Source organism: Mobula hypostoma, chromosome 2, assembly GCF_963921235.1.
Source record: "Mobula hypostoma chromosome 2, sMobHyp1.1, whole genome shotgun sequence".
Taxonomy (NCBI): Eukaryota; Metazoa; Chordata; class Chondrichthyes; order Myliobatiformes; family Myliobatidae; genus Mobula; species Mobula hypostoma.
This window is the reverse complement of record NC_086098.1, coordinates 67,371,943-67,393,407: the sequence shown is the minus strand read 5'-3', so window position 1 is coordinate 67,393,407 and position 21,465 is coordinate 67,371,943. Positions and strand designations below refer to the sequence as shown.

The 21,465-nt window shown below is 41.8% G+C and overlaps 1 protein-coding gene across 17 annotated transcripts in view; it reads left to right on the top strand.

Moving 5' to 3' along the window:
• LOC134340710 (doublecortin domain-containing protein 2) overlaps positions 1-21,465 on the top strand; it is a 167,742-nt gene that overhangs the window by 56,567 nt on the left and 89,710 nt on the right. For all 17 annotated transcript variants that reach the window (XR_010016632.1, XM_063038254.1, XM_063038265.1 and 14 more), the window contains exon 7: positions 7,389-7,535. Coding sequence is in view for 16 of the 17 variants with exons in the window: in XM_063038254.1 (XP_062894324.1) it covers positions 7,389-7,535 (147 nt within the window). In the remaining variant the exon portion in view is untranslated. The remainder of the gene's footprint in view (positions 1-7,388; positions 7,536-21,465) is intronic.

Here is a 21,465-nt window from a genome sequence, read left to right as displayed (position 1 = left end):
CTTCAATCTGTTTCATAATTATAGATGCTAACTTGCTTATAGTTACTTGCCTTCTGCATACAGTCATTTTGCCTTCTAATCTGCTGTACTTGACCAGAGTCCAGAGAATTTTGGGAAATTATCAGAAATACCTGGATGCATTCCATCAGGACTTACTTATCTCCAGGCCCACTAGTTTGCTCAGCACTACTTCTTTAGTGATGGCATTGAGGTCCTCATCTCACATTCTACCCATAACATATCCTCCACGATGGGTCCTCCACCGTGAAGACTGACACAAAATAATTTTTTATTACCTTCTATATTACCCAGTTTTAATTCCTCCTTTCTTCACTTTAGCTCCCCTTTTCCACTTTGTACAGTTATAAAAACTACTATCTGTTTAAAATTTTGTGCTAGTTTCTTTTTAAAAAAGGAACCAACTTCTCGAGGTTAAAAAAAAGCTGTTGGCTTTTCTCCTCCGCTGTGCTAGCTACTAGAATTGCAAAACCTGAGGCAATCAGCAGCACTTTGACCCTGAAGAGCAAATGGCGAATGAGGGAAGATGAGGATGGTGAAGATTGAGTACCAATGCTGAGGGAGAAGGCCCCTTACTAACATAGCATGGATCTCAACAACGATTAATGTCAGATTCAGGGTTTGAAGCCTGCACAGTTTTTTGGTTTTGTACTCATAGGTTGTGCAAATGCCATGAGTTATGCTGAGGTTTCCTTGTGAGTACTCAGAAAGCTTGAATGAAATACCTGGAGGAGTGCTGAAGATGCTGTCTACCAACTAAAATTTAAGTGAAATTCCTTAGGTGCGTATAACGTGCCAAGTGTTACAATTTTTTGTCTGTTTTATTCCACCTAAGGTTATGAATAACACTGAAGCTTATTAATTGGAATGCCATAGTAGAAATTAAACTGTCTCTTTTATCACATTGTTGCTATTAACTAAAGCCCTTCATATAGAGTTGAATTGACTGCAATTAGAAGGCTTGGAAAATTCCTGCAACTCTTTTCCAGCACCATCTTATTAACAATTAGGAGAAATCATTTTGGTGGATTATAGGGGTTTGAAGGAAAAATTTACATTAAAAAGATTGTTTGTTGACCTTTAATGGAATCTGTTGCAAAAAAAAATTAGACTGCCTTCTATATATTGGCGAGACCTGACGCAGACTGGGAGACCGCTTTGCTGAACACCTACGATCTGTCCGCCAGAGAAAGCAGGATCTCCCAGTGGCCACTCATTTTAATTCCACATCCCATTCCCATTCTGACATGTCTATCCACGGCCTCCTCTACTGTAAAGGTGAAGCCACACTCAGGTTGGAGGAACAACACCTTATATTCCGTCTGGGTAGCCTCCAACCTGATGGCATGAACATCGACTTCTCTAACTTCTGCTAATGCCCCACCTCCCCCTCGTACCCCGTCTGTTATTTATTTTTATACACACATTCTTTCTCTCACTCTCCTTTTTCTCCCTCTGTCCCTCTGACTATACCCCTTGCCCATCCTCTGGGCTCCCCCCACCCCCTTGTCTTTCTCCCCGGACCTCCTGTCCCATGATCCTCTCGTATCCCCTTTGCCTATCACCTGTCCAGCTCTTGGCTCCATCCATCCCCCTCCTGTCTTCTCCTATCATTTTGGATCTCCCCCTCCCCCTCCCGCTTTCAAATCTCTTACTAACTCTTCCTTCAGTTAGTCCTGACGAAGGGTCTCGGCCTGAAATGTCGACTGTACCTCTTCCTAGAGATGCTGCCTGGCCTGCTGCGTTCACCAGCAACTTTGATGTTTTTTGCTTGAATTTCCAGCATCTGCAGAATTCCTGTTGTAGACTGCACATTAATTAATTTATTACCGCAAGTTTATTTGTGACTCACTTAAATTTTCACATAGTTTCTACTTCATTGTTATATCCTGAATTCTCTCTGTATATCAATGTGATAGATTCATTGAACTCTATATTGTGGAAACAAACCTTGGAGCCCATCATACCAGTGTCATCGCTCAAAAAAGGACCCATACATTTGTTCTCATCCCCTTGTCCATTCCCCATCGCCTTTTAGAAGGAAATAATATGATGGGAGTAATCCTTTTTCCAATATCATGATGCTTCTCAGTCAATTGAGCTTCACTCTGACAGTCTCTTGCTGTACGTGTTCACTTCCACGAGCATGAGCATACAATGATAGAAATTTACTTAGTAAGAGCAGGTTTCTCATTGCATTCATAATTTGTCAGAAGTAAATCTTTGTATCATGTTTAAAATCCAAGCCAAACGTGGGGCCATAGTTTATATCTAAGAAGTTTGATGTGTTCAAGTTGCTTAATCAAGCTGTTTATCAAAAAAAGGTCCTTGGGGGTAAAAATGGTGCTGGAGAATAATCTGCCTGATTCCTCCTATACAGTTCAATGAAATTCAGAGTATCTAGTCGTGATGTCACATTGTTTCTCTGTGTGTGGATAATGTCTAAATTACTGACAATTTGCAGGTATTTTCATCACCATTTCAAGCTTGTAGAGCTTAAAAATTTTTGTACTAGGATCATAAAGAAAAAACACAAAATGCTGTAAAAAGTAACTCAATTGAGAGAAACATATTTAATGTTTCAGGTCAATGGCCTTTTATCAGAGCTAGGATGGTAATATTGGTACTTGGTAGTTTTTTTTGATTTACTACTGTTTCTAGCAACTTAAACAGAAAATTCATGCAATAAGGGAATTGTGGTTCACTTGAGAGACATACAGACACTGGTATAATCTGGGTTTTGAAATGCAAGTATCTGGCCAATAAATGAAGGTTCTCATCCAACCCTGAGGTGAAAATATGTTTAAGGAGATTTCAAACATAAATGGACATCTCTGTCAATGGGTTTCCTGATTCTGCTGGGAATTATTTAACTTCACACGTTCCTATTACATTGGAAGTTCTATTTTGAACATCCTCAGGGTACTGAGAAGCCATGATGATGGGTGATGGCACTTCAAACTGATATTTTTCAGAATTTTACTGATTGTTATCCTTCTGCCTGTTCAATATATATTGATCTATTTATTTTGCTGGTTTCCCAGATGTCGAATTTACTTTCTATTTTTGGTTTACTCTGATCATGGAAATATTATTGACATTATTTACTGTTTTAATTAATGATTAGTTGTTTGTTTTATGTCTAATACACTTGAAACATTCAATTTCAACTGTGTTGTTTTTGGTGTAGTGTGCACCTTCCTATTCATTATGCTGGATTTTAGTTATGTGGGATTTTTGTATTTGATAGCAAAGGCCAAAACCTCCACATACTAAATATACATTAAAAAATTCTAGAACTGGATAAATATATCACCAACATTTGAATTATTATGCAGTTAAAATTTGTGGTATTAAGTTAGCCATTGAATCAAGCATTTTTGTCATACCTTCTCTACATGTACACTGTGGAGATTGATCTTGGGAAGAGTGGGAGCTTGAGTGCTGGGTGGTGATTGTGGAAAGGGGTGGGAATTGGGTTAATACTAAGAAGCTGGCTGTCAATCCAGAATGATGCCAGTTGTGTTGGGTGTTCAGGATGTTGGAAGTAAGTAATGCAGGGTTACACTTCGAAGTTAGTATTAACCATGATACCAAGGGGCAGTCGATGGAAGAAATTACTGGGAGAGGATGGGAGAGGGTACTGGGTGTGATATTTGGCTGCCAGAGGTGGCCAGGTTGGTTTAGATTTTTGAATGGGTTAGGGAACAGAGTGGGGCCGGGGATTGGATTGATGTGCAACACTCACAAAAAACTGGAGGAATTCAGCAGGCCATGCAGCATCTATGGAAAAGAGTACAGTCAACATTTCAGGCCGAGACCCTCCTGCAGGACTTGAGAAAAAAAGTTGAGGAGTAGATTTAAAAGGTGGGGGGAGGGGGGAAGTAAAGCACAAGGTGATAGGTGAAACCTGAAGGGGGAGGGATGAAGTAAAGAGCTGGGAAGTTGTCTGGTGAAAGATTGGCTGGAGAAGGGGGAGTCTGGTAGGACAGAAGGCCATGCAAGAAAGAAAATGGAAGAAAGAGAGAGGCGGTTGGCGGGCAAGGAGATAAGGGGATGGGGAATAATGAAAGAGGGGGATGACACTTCTCCTATGAGTCTGTTGTGGTCATATACTGTGTCCAGTGTGGCCTCCTGTATATCGGTGAGACCTTATGGGACACTGCTTTGCTGAGCAACCACGCTTCATATGCCAGACAAAGTGCAAACACCTAGTGGCCACTTCCCATTCCCATTCCAGTATGCCTATCCATGATGTGATGAGGCTACACTCAGGTTGGAGGAATAACACCTTGTATTCCATCCGGGTAGCCTCCAACCTGATGGCATGAACATCGATTCCTTGAACTTCCAGTAATGCACCCCCTTCATCATTCCCCATTCCCCATCATCCTTCCCCTCTCTCACCTTGTCTCCTTGCACACTGATTGCCTCCCTCTGGTGCTCCTCCCCCATTTTCTTTCTTCCATGGCCTTCTGTCCTCTTCTATTAGACTCCGGCTTCTCCATCCCTGTATCCCTTTCGATCATCAACTTCCCAGCCTTTATCTCATCCCACCCCCTTCAGGTTTCACCTATCACCTTGTGTTTCTCTCTCCCCTCCCTCCACCTTTAAAATCCGCTCCTCAGCTTTTTTTTCTCCAGTCCTGCTGAAGGGTCTCGGCCCAAAACGTCAACTGCTCTCTTTTCCATAGATGCTGCCTAGCCTTCTGAGTTCCTCCAGCATCTGTAGATTTTCTTGTGTTTATGACTGAATTGGTGTGCAGTGTAGTCGGTCTAGTAGAGAGCGAAGTGGACAGTTTGGAGTAGAACCAAGGAAGTTAGTTACTTAAAGGGAACCTACTAAGTTTTGTTGCTAATATTGCACTGAGAACTGATTTCTGTGTTCCCCTTTAGATCTGACAGAGGCACAGAGGGTTTAGTAAAGGAAGAGTGAAGTAAAAAGAACAATATTAAGAGGTATCATAGCATCAAGAAAGTTAAAATAGCTCTGAAAATTACAGGTGGGACATCCAGATGTAGGTAGCTCATGTTTGGACTCCACTGGGCATATCCAGGGTATTTTGAATGATTTTCATATTGATAATTTTCATTGAATTTCTATTCTTCATAGGAATTTGATTATGCAACACTCAGGACTGTTATGCAATTTAATTCCCTGATAGCACAATACAGATTCATCGTCACCATGAGGTTAACATCACAGTATGTGAAACTAGTGCCGAATATGAATGTGTGTCAGAGCACAAGAGACTGACAGATGTTGGGATCTAGAATGAACAATAACGTGCAGGAGGAAGTCAGAGAGTCAAGCAGTATCCGTGAAGACAAAGGGATAGTTGATGCTTTGGGATGAGAACTGAAAATGTAGAGGAAGAATAGCCAGTGTAAAGAGGTGAGACGGGCTAGTCGGTGATGGTTGGAAGCAGGAGAGATGAAAATGATCATGACAGATGGAGCTAGGTGGGGTGGGAGAAGTCTTTATAGAGAGGCTAGGGGAAAATGTTGGGCAGATGGAGGCAGAAGAAGGGGGAGGGGGGAAGATAGAGCTAGAGGCTGAAAGGTGATGTGAAACTAGATAAGGAAGAGATGATAGACAGATGCATCCAGATGGGGGAGGAAATAATAAAGTAAGCCCGTCAGTTTAACAAAATAATCCAATTTTGAAGACCATTAGCAACTTTATGACAAGAGGTACAAAAGAATTTCATATTAGCGTGTTAATGAATTTTCTGTTAATTTTACATAGTCTTAATTCAAGTCCATAATTTGTGAAAGCTTAGTACACAACCTGACCCGATTTGTTTATGCTCTAAATCACTTTCTGCAAGGACACATTTTGGGTTGCATAATGCATAGCATTTACTATTTACAATAGAGAATAAATACCATTATTTTATGGTGAATAAAGTTTTCACTGTGTTTTCATTTATGATGAAATGGAGCACTAATGTAAACTGGTACCTACGCATCATGATGTAAAAAAAGATGCTGCAAGAATGTTATAGTTTCCACAAATATTACCTGATTGACTTAACATTTGCAACTGTTTTCTGTTTTTAGCCTGGTGTCTGCAGTATTTTCTGCCTGTCTTATGAGATCAAAGTATAAAATATGGAATAGCAAACAAGTGATTTGCAAAGAAGTAGAAGAGGGAACGTGTACTTCCCATGTCAGTTGCCTTCTCTGAACTCTTTCCTATTTGGAAGGGACAGCCACTCTGTTTTCTTGATGAACTGAATTGGCTCAGATGAATAATCTTAGCAACAGAGCAAGGCTGGGAGTAAGGCCTGGTATCTAGAGACTGTCCAAGATTGAGTAGTGCTAGGGAATATACTTTTTATCATTTTCAAATCTTGTTTTATGGGGAATTCATTTTAATTTTTCAATGTATGGTATGAAGGAATTTAGCATTAAGATGTCACCCGCTCCTGTCAGTGTGCCTGACAAATTCCTTATGTGAGCTTTGCCCCTTTTGAGACACCTCACATATTTTTGGAGAACATAACACAGAAACAAGAAATACACAGCAGGTTAATTAGCACCTGAAGCGGTGAGGCAAGTAACTATTTTCATTTAAATCTTTCCTCATAAACTACCAAAGGAGTTGGTAACAGGCCCCATAAGATATTTTGATCTGTCTAGTTTGCCTTAAAGTGCTTATTACTTGTTCTGCATTTTTCTTTGGTGTTTTCTGTTTTCATTTCATTCTCTGGTGAACATTGTTTCTTTGTACACTGAAACTACCCATGCACATTTCACTCGGCCCCTAATGATCCTTCAGTGTCTCCAAATGGAAAAAGTAAAGGGCTATTAAAGCGGTAAAGAAAGGGTACTGTTCAACGGGGTATGGTTTCATCAAGAGAATTAACCTCCCAGGTTAACCTCTTAATTAAAATCCCTGGATATTCTATTTTCAGCACAAACGAGAGGACCTAGGACTCGGAATGAGTTTTATCCTCCTCTTCACTAAAAGAAATGCTGTAGACACCCAATAGGTCAGTCAGCATCTGCTAAAAGAGAAACAAGGTCCAAAACTCTACATCAGAACAGCATGTCCAGATTCTCCCTTATATGTCCTTGGATTTCCCAGGTAGGTAATTAGATTCCCTTTGAATTTACTATGGTCGATACTTGATCTTAATAATAGGTATTTATTTGGAGATGTTTAACTAGAAGTTTGACGAAATGTCATAAAGGACTTGCAGTTGATGGCTAGGCAACTGGCAGAAAATCTCTGTCAAAAATTACCTTTAAAACACTTCATTACCTCAGCTTAATCACTTCCATCAAGATACAGTTACTCAGAAATAATACATGGATTTGAAAAAAAGGGGCATTAAAATGTTCCTTTTGTTTGTGAATACACAGACTCTGTACACTGGATGGAAGGCCGTTGCTTGGTGCGGCTGAATTAGAAAATAACCAATATTACGTGGCTGTTGGATCAGAGAAATTCAAGAAGCTGCCCTATTATCAGGTCCTGTCAAAGAAAGTTACAGTACGAGAGACACAAGGGTGAGTGTTAAACACTGCATTAGTTCTACATTGTCTGAGCATATAACTGTATTTAAAAAGTTGCTTAGTCAGTATTGCAATATTAAATGCATCGATTATACTACACAGTGCAAAATTAAGAGCTTCTTGCAAGGACTTTAAGGTTCTTCAGGAGTGGATATTGTTTTTAAAAATTTTTTAAAGTAACTGCCAGATTTTCAGGAGCAAAGCTGTTCACTGGAACTGCAGAAAATACACACATGCTAAAGAATATTTTATCATTTAATTATTTACTGCAGGCAATATATCAAAATACCTGTGTATTGAAATAGTGATATTGTTGCCTGTATTGTTCCGGGAGCACTGTATACCTCTAGACGAAGGCAGGAATAAGGTAACAATAGTGTGGGTTGCATTCACAGCATGTGACATCTTTACGCTTACAGCATTTTGTGTGGTGTTTATGGGCTGTTAACAGCAACTACAAAATTGGGCTGGTAGTTACATGACCCAATGATTCAAAAAGCAACTGCCTATATTTCTGTTTTCCATAGAAATGCATTTCAATTAGGATTTCATGCATAAACTAGACATGAATTAAACTTAAGGTGCAACATAAGACCATAAGGCAAGCCAGAATAGGATCCATTTATTCCCACTCACTGTTTTCTGCCAATCAGCCAGTGCTCCACCCATGCGAGTAACTTCTGTGTAATTCCACGGGCTCTTATCTTACTAAGCATCCTCATGTGCGGCACCTTGTCAAAAGCCAGTACACCACATCTATTGCATCCCTTTTGTCTACCCTGCTTGTATTTTCCTCAAAAAATTGCAGTAGGTTAGTCAGGCAAGATTTTCCTTTCAGGAAACCATGCTGGCTTTGGCCTATCTTGTCATGTGCCTCCAGGTTTTCCATAATCTCATCCCTAACAATCGATTCCAACAAATTTCCAACCACTGATGTCAGGCTAACAAGTCCATAGTTTCCTTTTTTCTGCCTCCCACGCTTCTTAAATAACGGAGTAACATTTGCAATTTTCCAGTCATCTGGTACAATGCCAGAATCTATGGATTCTTGAAAGATCATTGTTAATGCCTCTGCAGTCTCACCAGCTACTTCCTTCAGAACCCAAGGGTGCATTCCATCAGGTCCAGGAGACTTATCTGCCCTCAGACCAGTAAGCTTCCTGAGCACCTTCTCAGCTATAATTTTCACTGCACCTACTTCACTTCCCCGACACTCTTGAATGTCCGGTATACTGCAGATGTCTTCCACTGTAAAGACTGATGCAAAATACGCATTCAGTTCCTCTTCCACTTCTGTATCTCTCATTACAATATCTCCAGCTTCATTTTCTATTGGTCCTACATCTACCCTCAACTCTCTTTTACCCCTTATGTACTTAAAAAAAAAAAGCTTTCAGTAGCTTCTTTGATATTAGTCACCAACTTCCTTTCATAATTCATCTTTTCCTTCCTAATGACCTTGTTAGTTTCCTTCTGCAAGATTTTATAAGCTTTCCAATCCTCTATCTTCCCACTAGCTTTGGCTTCCTTGTATGCCCTTTCTTTTGCTTTTACTTTGGCTCTTACTTAACTTGTGAGCCACGGTATTATCCTTCTTCCATTCAAAAATTTCTTCTTATTTGAAATATATCTGTCTTGCACTTCCCTCATTTTTCACAGAACCTCCAGCCATTGCTGCTCTGCTGTCCTTCCTGCTAGTGTCCCTTTCCAGTCAACCTTGGCCAGTTCCTCTCTCTCACCATTGTAATTTCCTTTATTCATCTTCTCCTCAAATTTCAAAGCGAACTCGAACATGCTGATGTCCAAGATCCTAACAATGTGCAACAGAGTAGAAAGAACCAAGCAAACTGAAAGTTGAAACTTACTGTTGTTAAGCCAGTAAAACTCCTCTATGAAACGAATCTGGATTCACATTTCCTTGGATCCCTCTCAATGTTCTCCTCTCCACTCGTGATTAGTATGCTTCCATGGCGGCACAGTAGGATAGCCCTTAGCATAATGCTATTGCAGTGACAGTGACCGGGGTTAAACTCTGTAAGGAGTTGGTATGCTCTCCCCGTGACTGCATGGGCTGCATCCTCCGGGTGCTCCAGTTTCCTCCCACATTCTAAAGATGTACAGGTTAGGCTAGAAGGACCTTTTGCCATGCTGTATCCCTAACTTTAAAAATATTCCTCTCTTAACCTGGACTGTATGGTGACTGGAACAGCTTATGATGAAAAGGCTTGATCCAGTGAGTTTATCAAAATGCCCATTTATTGCCAGCAGTTTGGGCCTTTTGCATTTTGAGGGTGGATAACCATCAGTTCAGTTAACTAAATGCCACAGTCAACTCCTATCTTATAAATGTACCTGATTCAATCTGCATTCACTTAGCTGAGATAAAGTTTGCTGCTCCATCTGAACATAAATGTACACTTTGCTCATGTTGACACTTAATTTGGGAGAAAATAATTGATTAGGACTTTTACAATCAATGGTGGTTGTAGGGATAAACTTACAAAATTTCAACAGCACATTGCAAAAAGTGAGAATTTTGAGGATACTCATCTCTGGTCCTCTATAGTAGTTGAAGATGCAGGTTCAGGAGGTGATCTCAGAATAGCTAGGGCAAGGGACAGTAATACATTTTGTAGATGGCAGTCAGTGGGGATGTTCACTAATGATTGCACAATGTTCATTCCCTCATGTCGCAGTGAGAAGGGAATGAATGTTCAGGATGGTGGAATATTTAGGAAGGAAATGAATGTGTAGGATGGATGGAACTGCAAGAGGAAAGTACTCCATTGTGCTCTAAATGTGCTGCTTGTTGATGTGAACATTTCAGGCTGTTAGAAGGTGAGTCACTTCCTCTGGGATATCCATCCTATGGTAGCAGTATTAATGTGTCTGGTCAATGGTGATGGTAGGAAACTTGGCAATGGTAATATCTTAGGAGGTCAAGAGTAAGCAGTCAGACTCTGCCTTTGCGGAGATGATTGTTGTATGACTTGTTTGTGGCACAAATATTATTAACCCATGTTGAATGTTGTCTAGATCTTGCTGCATTCAGTTATGGAATTGAATATTGTGCATCATTAGTGTACATCCCCAATGATTTTAACCATTTCTTTTGATGCCAAATTGAGTTCAGTTTTACATGGACTCCTTGATCCACACTTGATTAAATTCCACCTCAATGTCAAGGTTAGTGACCTGCATCTCAACTCTAGAATTCTGTTTAAGCCATGCTTTGCTGAGGTTTGGAGTGCAGTGTTCCTTGTGAAACCCAAATTGGTGAGTATGCTCTGCTTGATGACACTATCCATTATTTTGCTAATGATTAACAGACTCATTTAGGTGGTAATTAACTGGGTTTTGTTTTTCCTGCTTGTTGGACTGCTGCCAGTATTACATCTGTATTGGAACAGCTTGGGTGGAAGTTTGGCTAGTCCTGGAGCCCAGGTCTTCAGCACCAAAATCATGATGATACTTGGTCCCATCGGCTTTGCTATATCCAGTGCTCTCTAATTGATATCTGATGTGGATCTGAATTGTCTAAGGACAGGCTTCTGTAGTGATGAAAATCTTAGGATGAATCATGCATTCAGTACTTTCAGATGAAAAGCTTAGCCCTGTCTTTAACAGTAACACAGTGCATTCCACCAGAATTGTTCACCTCTCTGTATCTGGTTGAATATTCACCTCTATGATTAGATGCCACATTATATCAGAGTTTTGACTTGATCTGATGGTTGTAGGATTGCTTACCTCTTGTGAGGCTTGCTGACTTTCTGATTAGTCTTACATTGCAGCTTGACTTGCGTGGTACCTGAAATTTAGCTTTGCCTGGTGCTGCTCTTGGCACCCCCTTCTTCACTTCTCATTGAAACCATGGAATGAGCAGTAGTGTAAGATCCAGTCTTGCAGCAGGGGTGCAGCGAGAGCACAGCTTCATTGTAAAATTGGAGTAAGACAGTAAGACTAAGACCTGATGAGTTTCTGTCAGCAGTGATGCCAGGAGTAATGAATGGACTTGAAGAAGGAGCACTGATACACAATTAGGCCTCTTGCAATGACAAAACCATTTATTGAATGGACTGAGCTGAACCTGATTATTGATATTTGACAAGGTTTCCTTGCCAGGTTTAGACTGAGTCAGAAGCATTGATGTGTAATTATACCTACTGTCAAGATGAAGTGAAGGCTGCAAGTGTGCAACAGTCTTTTGTCAGAAACAAATTGAACATGCACATGACAATGTATTAAACCAGTAACAGTGATGTATGATGATCTCAACAGCAAGAACTACTGTTTTATGATGACCAGCAAAACTGCTAAATGAGCAGAAATCCAAGTTGGCAAATTATTTGGAGCACTAATGCATAAATTTTAAACAAATTAGAAATAAAAAAAAGAATATAAGAACCATTTCTGTGCACTCCAAAGGATTAAAATGTGGAACAACGTACATAGCACTGGGGGAACTCAGCAGATCAGGTAGCACCCATGGAAGGAAGTGGGCAGTCATGTTTTGGGTTGAGACTCTTCATCTGGACTGCCTAAATCTTCAATGAGCAGTGCACTGTTGGGGAATAATAAGACTGGAGGCTGTGGAGGGGAGAACTCCAGAAGTGATCAGGTTGTTGATGGTATAGAACGAAGTGGCTTGATGATTGTTGGTGGAATACTGTGTCCAGATGAAGGGCCTCAACTCACAAACGTTGCCTGCCCATTTCCTTCCACAGATGCTTCCACTTGTTTGAGTTGCTCCAGAGCTTTGCTCCATATTACTTCACCCGCATTCTTTCAAAACATGGACTCTTGCTGCAAACAATTGCGAAGATCTCATTTAAAACTACTTTAGTAAGGTGGCAGATGCTTGAAGGGGAGAAATGTTTGTAAATGAGGCACAGAATTGAATCTGGCTGAATGTTTGTGCAGCACCCATGATGGGTCAAATGGCCTACTCTCATACTGCAGTTTTATCACAGCTGCATCAAAGCTTAACTAGGCAACCCAAACCTGGGAGAAGAGTGACTGACGTTAAAATCGGTTCTGAGTGTGACAGAGCTGATGATATGCTGCTGTTTCTATTATGAGTTCAAATTTGCTGCTTGGCCAAAATAGTAATGTTATATAGCAAGAACTCACCTATGTTGCTGAGAGCCTTTGATGTAGTCTGCATTAGCTATATTAAGGCTCTATACAGTGTCCATGACTTCTCTATTCTATGTTTCACGTGTGGCATCATTCGGCGCTATTTGCTCAGCCTCTTTAGCCACATTAGTGCCTTTTCTTAATAAAGATACATATTGACGATTGTATCATGCTGATAGAATATCATTATATTATTTAAATCATTGAGTCCTTGGGCTTTACAAATAAAGCTAATCACAATTTAAATGTGACTTTTGGTCAGGGGGACCATAATTGAGCTTCGCCTGTTCTTTGGGACGAAACATTCTGATGTATTTCCATTCTTTCTGGAGTCCAGTGCTTGATATTTGGTCAATGTGGTTTCTCGAGGATATACCCTTTGATGTAACAGGAAATGCACCCAGATTAAATATTAATACTGACTGAGAGTCTGGGAGGTTACTGGCTGGTATATTTAAATTTTAGAAGAAGTTCTCTCTTGAAAGTTTCATTACTATTAATATGATTTCCATCTCCCCTAATATCTAAGTCACAAGAAACGTATTCATATTTGCCAACATCATTGACAAATAAAAACATCATTTCCATTCATTCCAGCTGTGCGTGAAAGCCCGTGAATGCAACCCAGTTGCTTCCCAACAACATCAAGCTACCTTGTACAAAATTAAACTGGAGTACTAAAATTTTGTGGTACTGTACAAATTGGTTTGCTTTTTGTCTAGAAGAATGCCTGTCTTCTCATTGTAATTGCTTGTTCTTTGTAAGTGTTTCCCAGTTTGGAGGAGAAAGTAAGTGGGTAGTTTCTGGATATCATTGTCATTTCTGTGTTTGCAATACTTATTTTAATGCAACTATTTAATAGACATATATAAAAAAAAAGGCATCATGGGACCATGGATTTGCGCCTTAGAAAGTTTCCAGGCCTGGGCAAGGTTATATGGAAGACCAGCAGTTGCCCATGCAAAAGTCTCTCCTCTCCACACCACCGATGTTGTCCAAGGGAATGGCATTAGGACCCATACAGCTTGGCACCAGTGTCGTTGCAGAGCAATGTGTGTTAACAAGGACACACACGCTGCCTCAGCCAAGGCTCAAACTAGCGACCTTCAAATCACTAGACGAATGCCTTAACCACTTGGCCACGTGCCAACACTAGACATATATATACTTAATGTAACTCAAGTGTTTTTAAATAAGTAGTGAATCTTCAAATCTGGCTGCATCATGGATTCAGAACAGATGAGAACCTGTAGAAGCAGAAGAGAAGGAGATCTTTGAAGCTAAAGGCACCTTTTAAATGGCATGATATTCCAGTGTATAAAACACAGTTCTGCGTTGTGTGCAACATACACAAAATGCTGGAAAAAATCTCAGCAGGCCAGGCTGCATCTATGGAAAAGAGTAAACAGATGACGTTTTGGGCTGAGACCCTTCATCGCGACTGGAAAAATGATAAGAAGTCAATGAGAAGCTGGGGAGAGGAGAGGAAGAAGTACAAGGTGGCAGGGGATAGGTGAAGCCGGGAAAGGGGGAGAAGTGAAGTAAAGAGATAAAGGGCTGGAGAATGGAGAATCCGGTAGAGGGTGGAAGATCTACTGTATCTACTGTATCTGAGACATGACGTAGATTAAGATACCGCTTCACCAAGCACCTGCACTCTGTCTGTCAAAAAAGCAGGATCTCCCAGTAACTACCCATTTCAATTCTACTTCCCATTCCCATTCCAATACATCACTCCATGACCACCTCTACAGCTGCAATGAGGCCACACTTAGGTTGGAGAAGCAACACCTTGTGTTCCATCTGGATAGCCTCCAACCTGATGGCATGAACTTCAATTTCTGAAACTTCTGGTAATGGCCCCCCATTTGCCTGCCCCCTTCACTGTTCTCCATTCCTGTTTCCCTCTCTCAACTTATCTCTTATCTGCCCTTCACCTCCCTTTGGTGTTTCTTCTCCTTTTCTTCTCTCCTCTCCTATCTGATTCCACTTCCTCCAAACCTTTCACCAATCAACTTCCCAGCTCTTTACTTCACCCCTCCCCTTCCCTCCCAGTTTCACCTATCACCTGCCACCTTGTACTTCTTCCTCCTTTCCCCCTCCACCTTCTCACTCTGACTTCTCCTCTTTCCGGTCCTGGTGAAGGGTCTGGGCCTGAAATGTCGACTGTACTCTTTTTCATAGATGCTGCCTGGCCTGCTGAGTTACTCCAGCATTTTGTGTGTGTTGCCTTGGATTTCCAGTATCTGCAGATTTTCTCATGTTTGTGATTCTGCACATGAAGAAATGAACTTGTGATTGAGTTAAGGCATTAAAGAATGAAAAGGCAAATCAGTACTGCCTTTGGACTTTGTTCCTGTTCTTTTTTTTTCTATTATTGCTTCCTTTTTTATGGTCTCCAAGCTTCTCTGCTATAATGTGTCATATCATTACTTTTCATATTCTCTCTGCTCTGCACTGTGTACGTTTTTCCCTAAGTGAGCAGGTTGTGGCCACAACAAGATTTGAACATGATAATCACTAGAGAGACACTAAAATGAAGGAGTGATGCACAGTTGGAAGTACTGATTTCTGAAAGTCAGTACTTACAACCAAAACCACATCATTTCTCTTAGGTCAATGCAAAAGGTCTCTTAGTCCTTCTTCCAATTAAATTAGAGAAGCATCTTCCAATTCTAGACTGAATATGACTGAAAACGTGAGACATAGTTTATGACATTTATCTTTATCTTAAGGTGGAAAAAATCTCCACCTTAAAAGAAAGAGAGAAATTATTTTAGCTGTGCCTAACAGGAGAAGTTAAAGGTAGCATTAGGTCAAAGGGCAATAATGCCAAAACAGCTAAAATACCAATATCAGGGAACATTTCAGAATTCAGCAAAGACCACAATACTGAAGTTGTAGCTCCATTCAGTGTCATTGAGGTTATTGTCACTGACATATATTGTGAAAGTTGTTGAAGTAGTAGTGTGAAGTGGGAATTGGGAACAGGAATATATAGACATACAAATACACTAATTAGGGTCAGGGGAGGACCACACAATACCTCAGAACTGCACCCCCATAAGTCAGATCATGGCTAGTCCGATTGTAACCTCAACTGATTGCCACATTAGGAACGGCATGATTTCACTGGAAAAGCTGCAAAGAAGATTCACTAGGATGCTGCTGCGATTGATTATTTCAGCTGGGGAGAGACTTGACTTTGATTTCTCATTGGAGCAGAGCAGGCTGATAGTGTCGCCCATTTTATCTGTCACAGGAGTTTTTGGCCATCATCTTGATAGCAGTGTACGTCCCATCTCGGGCCCATGTCAAACAGACTCTAGACAAGCTGAGTGATGTAATCAACAGGCATGAAAGAGTGCACCCTGATGCATTCCCCAACATTTCGGGGGATTTTAACCAGGTCAGCTTGAAATAGCCTCTAAATAATTATCATCAACATATCACTTGTGGAACCAGAGGAGCCAAAACACTGGACCACTGTTTTGCTACCATCCAGAACGTTGATCATCCCACTCCCTCATTTTGGAAAGTCTGATCATCTGGCTGTACTTCTACTCCCTAAGTATAGGCAGAGACTGAAGTCTGCAGCACCAAAGGAGAGGACCAAGAATGCACAGACAAGGCAGACAGAAGAGCGCTTACAGGACATCTTGAAGCTGTGTGCTTTACAGAATTCAGAGATTCATCTTTGAGTCTGAATGAATATGACACAGTTGTCACATACCATAATACTCAAATCAAAACCCATGGATGAACCAGGAGATTCAATGTCTGCTGGAGGCTGGATCTGTGGCATTCAGGTCTGGTGATCTAGAACTATAAACAAGGGCCAGGTATGACTTGCAGAAAGCTATTTCACGAGCAAAAGAGCAATTCTGATTGAGCTTAGTGGTGGAATCGGATGTATGTCAACTCTGGTAGGGTTTGCAGGCCATTACTTCCCACAAGGTGAAACCTAATATGAATGATGCATCACTCCCAGATGAACTCAATGTCTTTTGTGCTCACTTTGAAAGGGAGAATAAAACTACAGTTATGAGGGTCCTTGCAGCACACGGTGACCCGGTGATCTCTGTCTCAGAGGCTAGTGTCAGATGAGGGTGAACCCTCGTAAGGTGGCAGGCCCCAATTCATTGCTACAGATGGAAGTTCTCACCTGCTTCAAAAGGGCAACAATCATACCGGTGCCCAAGAAGAGCCAAGGTGAGTGCCTTAATGTCTATCATCCAGTAGCATTCACATCTACAGTGATGAAGTGCTTTGAGATACGGCTAGAATCAACTCCTGCCTAAGAATGGACCTGGACCCACTTCAATTTACCTACCACCACAATACTAACAATTTTCTACAGTGGATGCGACCTCATTAGCTCTTCACATGGCCTTGGATCACCTGAATAATACTAATACTTACTTCAGGTTGCTGTTTATTTACTACAGCCCAGTGTTAAACACAACCATTCCTACAGTTCTGATCAAAAAGCTCCAAAACTTGAGCCTCTCTTCCTCCCTCTGCAACTGGATTCTCGACTTCCTCAACAGAGGGCTACAGTCTGTGCAGATCAGAAAAAAACATATCCACCTTGCTGATAATCAACACTGGTGCACCTCAAGAATGTGTGCTTAGGTCTACTGTCTCTTCACCAATGACTTTGTGGCTAGGCACAACCCAAATGTCATGTATAGATTTGCTGACAACACAGTTATTATTGGCAGAATTCCAGATGGTGATGAGAAGGTATACAATAGTGAGATAGATTAGCTCAGGGGTCCCCAACCCTTTTTTGCACCACGGACCAGTTTAAGATTGACAATATTCTCACGGCCCGGCTGACTGGGGGGGGGGGGACGGCAGGGGGACGGGAGCTCAAGTAGGGTTAAACTCACCTCAACATGTCTTTTACAGTTAGGGTTGCCAACTTTCTCACGCCCAAATAAGGGACAAAAGTAGCAGTCAAATACAGGACAGTGTTTACCCTGAGAAAGACTACCATGACCATGAAGCCTTGCGCGGGCACCTGTGTGCACATGCATGACGTGCGCATATGTGACTTGCACATGCGCATACGTGCCGATTTTTTTTTCTCCGCAAACCAGTTTTGGCTTAATCTTCCCGACTACACTGTACATACTTTATTTCTACTTTATATAGGCTGTGTACTTATCATATCATTCCTGCTTTCACTATATGTTAGTGTTATGTGTTAGGTTTTATGTGCTATTTGGTATGATTTGGTAGGTTTTTTTTGGTCTGGGAACGCTCAAAAATTTTTCCCATATAAATAAATGGTAATTGCTTCTTTGCTTTATGCCATTTCGGCACGAAAGGTTTCATTGAAACGCTGTATCTTAGCAGGGGAAATATGGGACAAGGGCGGTCCGGTATGGGACAAACCAATTTAGCCCAATATACGGGATGTCCCGGCAAATATGGGACAGTTGGCAACCCTATGTTCAAGTTCAACAGTGCATGACAGGGAACGAGGAAAGGTGCAGCTGACTCATTTCGTTTCCTCGCGGCCCGGTAGCCCATGCTTTGTGGCCCAGTACCAGTCCACGGCCCGGTGCTTGGGGACCGCTGGATTAGCTGGTTAAGTGGTGTCAGAGCAACTACCTTGCATGCAAAGTCAGTCATACCAAAGAATTGATTGTGGACTTCAGAAAAGGTAAGACAGGGGAACACACACCAGTTCTCATTGAATTGGAAAGGGTGAGCAATTTCAAGTTCCTGGGTGTTAGGATCTCTGAGAAGCTATCCTGGACCCAACATATCAAAGCAGCTGTGAAGGAGGCACAACAGCATATTTCATTAGAAGTTTGAGATTTGGTATGTTACCAAAACCACTTCAAATTTCTACAGATATACCGTGGAGAGCATTCTAACTGGCTGCATCACTATTTGGTGGGGGGTCACTGCACAGGGTCGAAAAAAGCTGCAGAAAGATGTAAACTCAGTCAGCTCCGTCATGGGCATTACCCTCCCCAGCATTCAGGACATCTATAAGGGGTGATGCCTCAACAAGGCAGCCACCATCATTAAGGACCCCCATCACCCAGGACATGCCATGTTCTCACTGCTATAATCAAGAAGAAGGTACGGGAGCCTGAAGGCACACACTCAACAATTCAAGAATAGCTTCTTCCGCTCTGCTATCAGATTTCAGAATGGATATTGAATCCATGAACACTACCTCACTACATACATGTGTATATATATTTTTTAAACTGTAATTTACAGCTTTCATTATGTCTTGCAATGTATTGCTGCATAAGAAAAAATTTCACAACATATGTCAGTGGTATTAAACCTAATTCTGATAGAAGTGTACAAAGTTACGAGGGACATGCATCAGGTAAATAGACAACATTTTCCCAAAGCTGAGGTACCTAAAGTTAGTGTGCATAGGTTTAGAGAGGATTGATCAAAGGAAGAATTTTCATCTGGATGGTTTGGAAACTAAAACATACTGCATGAGTGTCTGGAGGATACAGGTATTCTCACAACGTCTAAGAAACATTGACCAGTTGGGCCAAAGGAATCAAAATCAGAATTGTTTTTATTAGCATTTCAGTGTTCTTCCACGAGAAGAGACTTTCTTTTCACATCCACTATTTCAAGACCCCTTCATTTCAATTAAGTCCTCTCTCATTCACTGCACACAAAATAATCTAACGTGAAATCCGACGCAGATTGGGGGACCGCTTCGTCGAGCACCTCCGCTCCGTCCGCCAAAACAGACAGGATCTCCCAGTAGCCACCCACTTCAACTCTGCTTCCCATTCCCATTCAGATATGTCCATACATGGCCTCCTCTACTGCCATGATGAGGCTAAACTCAGGTTGGAGGAGCAACACCTCATATACCGTCTAGGTAGTCTCCAGCCCCTTGGTATGAACATAGAATTCTCCAACTTCCGGTAATTCCCTATCCTCCCTTCCCCTATTCCCATGTCATTCTGCCCCCTCCCCCAGCTGCCTATCACCTCCCTCATGGTTCCTCCTCCTACTACCCATTGTGTTTTCCCTATTCCTTCTTCACCTTTCCTGCCTATCACCTCCCTGCCTCCCCTCCCCCACCCCTTTATCTTTCCCCTTACTGGTTTTTCACCTGGAACCTTCTCCTTCCCACCCTCCCCCCACCTTCTTTATAGGACCTCTGCCCCTTCCCTCTTCAGTCTTGATGAAGGGTTCTGGCCTGAAACGTCGACCGATCTTTTCCACGGATGCTGCCTGTCCTGAGTTCCTCCAGTGTGTTGTGAGTGTTGCTCTCTCATTCATTCGAGCTTCAATGGATACAAACCTTGCCTGCTCAACTTTTCCTCGTAAGACAACCTAGGTATTCCAGTTATCAGTCTGATTAACCTACACTGAGCTGCTTTCTGCACATTCATGAGTGGTTCAGAAGGGCATGCTTGGAGCAGTACCAAAACTGCTGAAGGTACCAATCTAGTGAAGCTGCAGCACAGGGCTGTCAGAAGAACAAATGCAATAAACAGAGCTCAGTAATTTTCAAGGCAAAGGATCAAACGAAAACTCTGCAAGCCTATTATTATCATAGCCCGAATGATGGTGGATAAATATCTTGCTCACAGGAAGCAGAGGTAAAGGATAACCCCTCCAGATCACCTGAGAGGCCAGGATGTAGACGCTGAAGATATTCGCACTGGTATACATTGAGAAGGCCTGAATAGATTATCAATCATAATTTTGTTGTAAGATCTGCCCTCTCAGTCCCTCACTGCTTCATTCATTTCCCCATCACTACTCCCCTTTCTTCCTCAATTGCCCCTCATTCCCCCTTATTATTGCTTCACTATTCCCACACCGACCCTCATTCTCCACTCATTCCTCCTCATTGTCTCCTCGACCAATCCTCTCTCCCTCTCACTGCCTCCTCTGCCCCATTCCATCACCTCCTCCTACTCCACTTCACAACCCTTTCCATTGCTTTCACTGTCCTCTTACTGTCCTCTCACTGCCCCTCTCCCCCTCCCTCAACCTCTTTACTGTCCCTCATTCCCCCTTCCTGTCCCTCACTCCCATCTCACTTTCCTCCCACTGACCTCTCCCTGCCCTTCTCCCTCTCTGCCTCTGACTGTCACCACTCTCTCCCTCGCCACTTTCTCACTGACCCCCACTGTCCCCTCACTGTCCATCGCTGCTCCACTCACTGACTCCTTGCTGCTTCGCTCATCACATCTGTCTTATCTTGAAGCTTATGAGAGCTCTGCCCTTCTCGACTGTACCCCAGTATTTGAATGTAACAGACCAAGCACTTGCCAGTACTCTCATCTTTTTTTGTTTCTTTGGATTTTAAGTTGATTGATAAGGTCAACGCAGAAACAACAGAGAATATCAAACTTGGGAAAGGACCTGCTTGACTGGGTGGGTGGGAGAGTAGATTGTGCCCTCCTTCTGCTGTTGACACTGCCCTCTCATGTGTGTTTAATGCATGGATTTAAAATTCTCATACCATAGGTTTTGTGCCTGGTTTGCATACTTGATATCAGACATCCTTTTTCTCAGTAACACACACAAAATGCTGGAGGAACTCGGTAAGTCAGTCAGCATCTATGGAAAAGAATAAACTGTCGACGTTTCAGACTGAGATCCCTCATCAGGACTGGAAAGGAAGGGGGAAGAAGCCAGAGTAAAAGAGTGAGGAAGGGGAAGGACTTCAAGCTAGGAAGTCCAATCATAAACGAGAGAATATCTGCAAATGCTGGAAATCCAAGCAACACACAAGAATCAACACACATCAAAGTTGCTGGTGAAC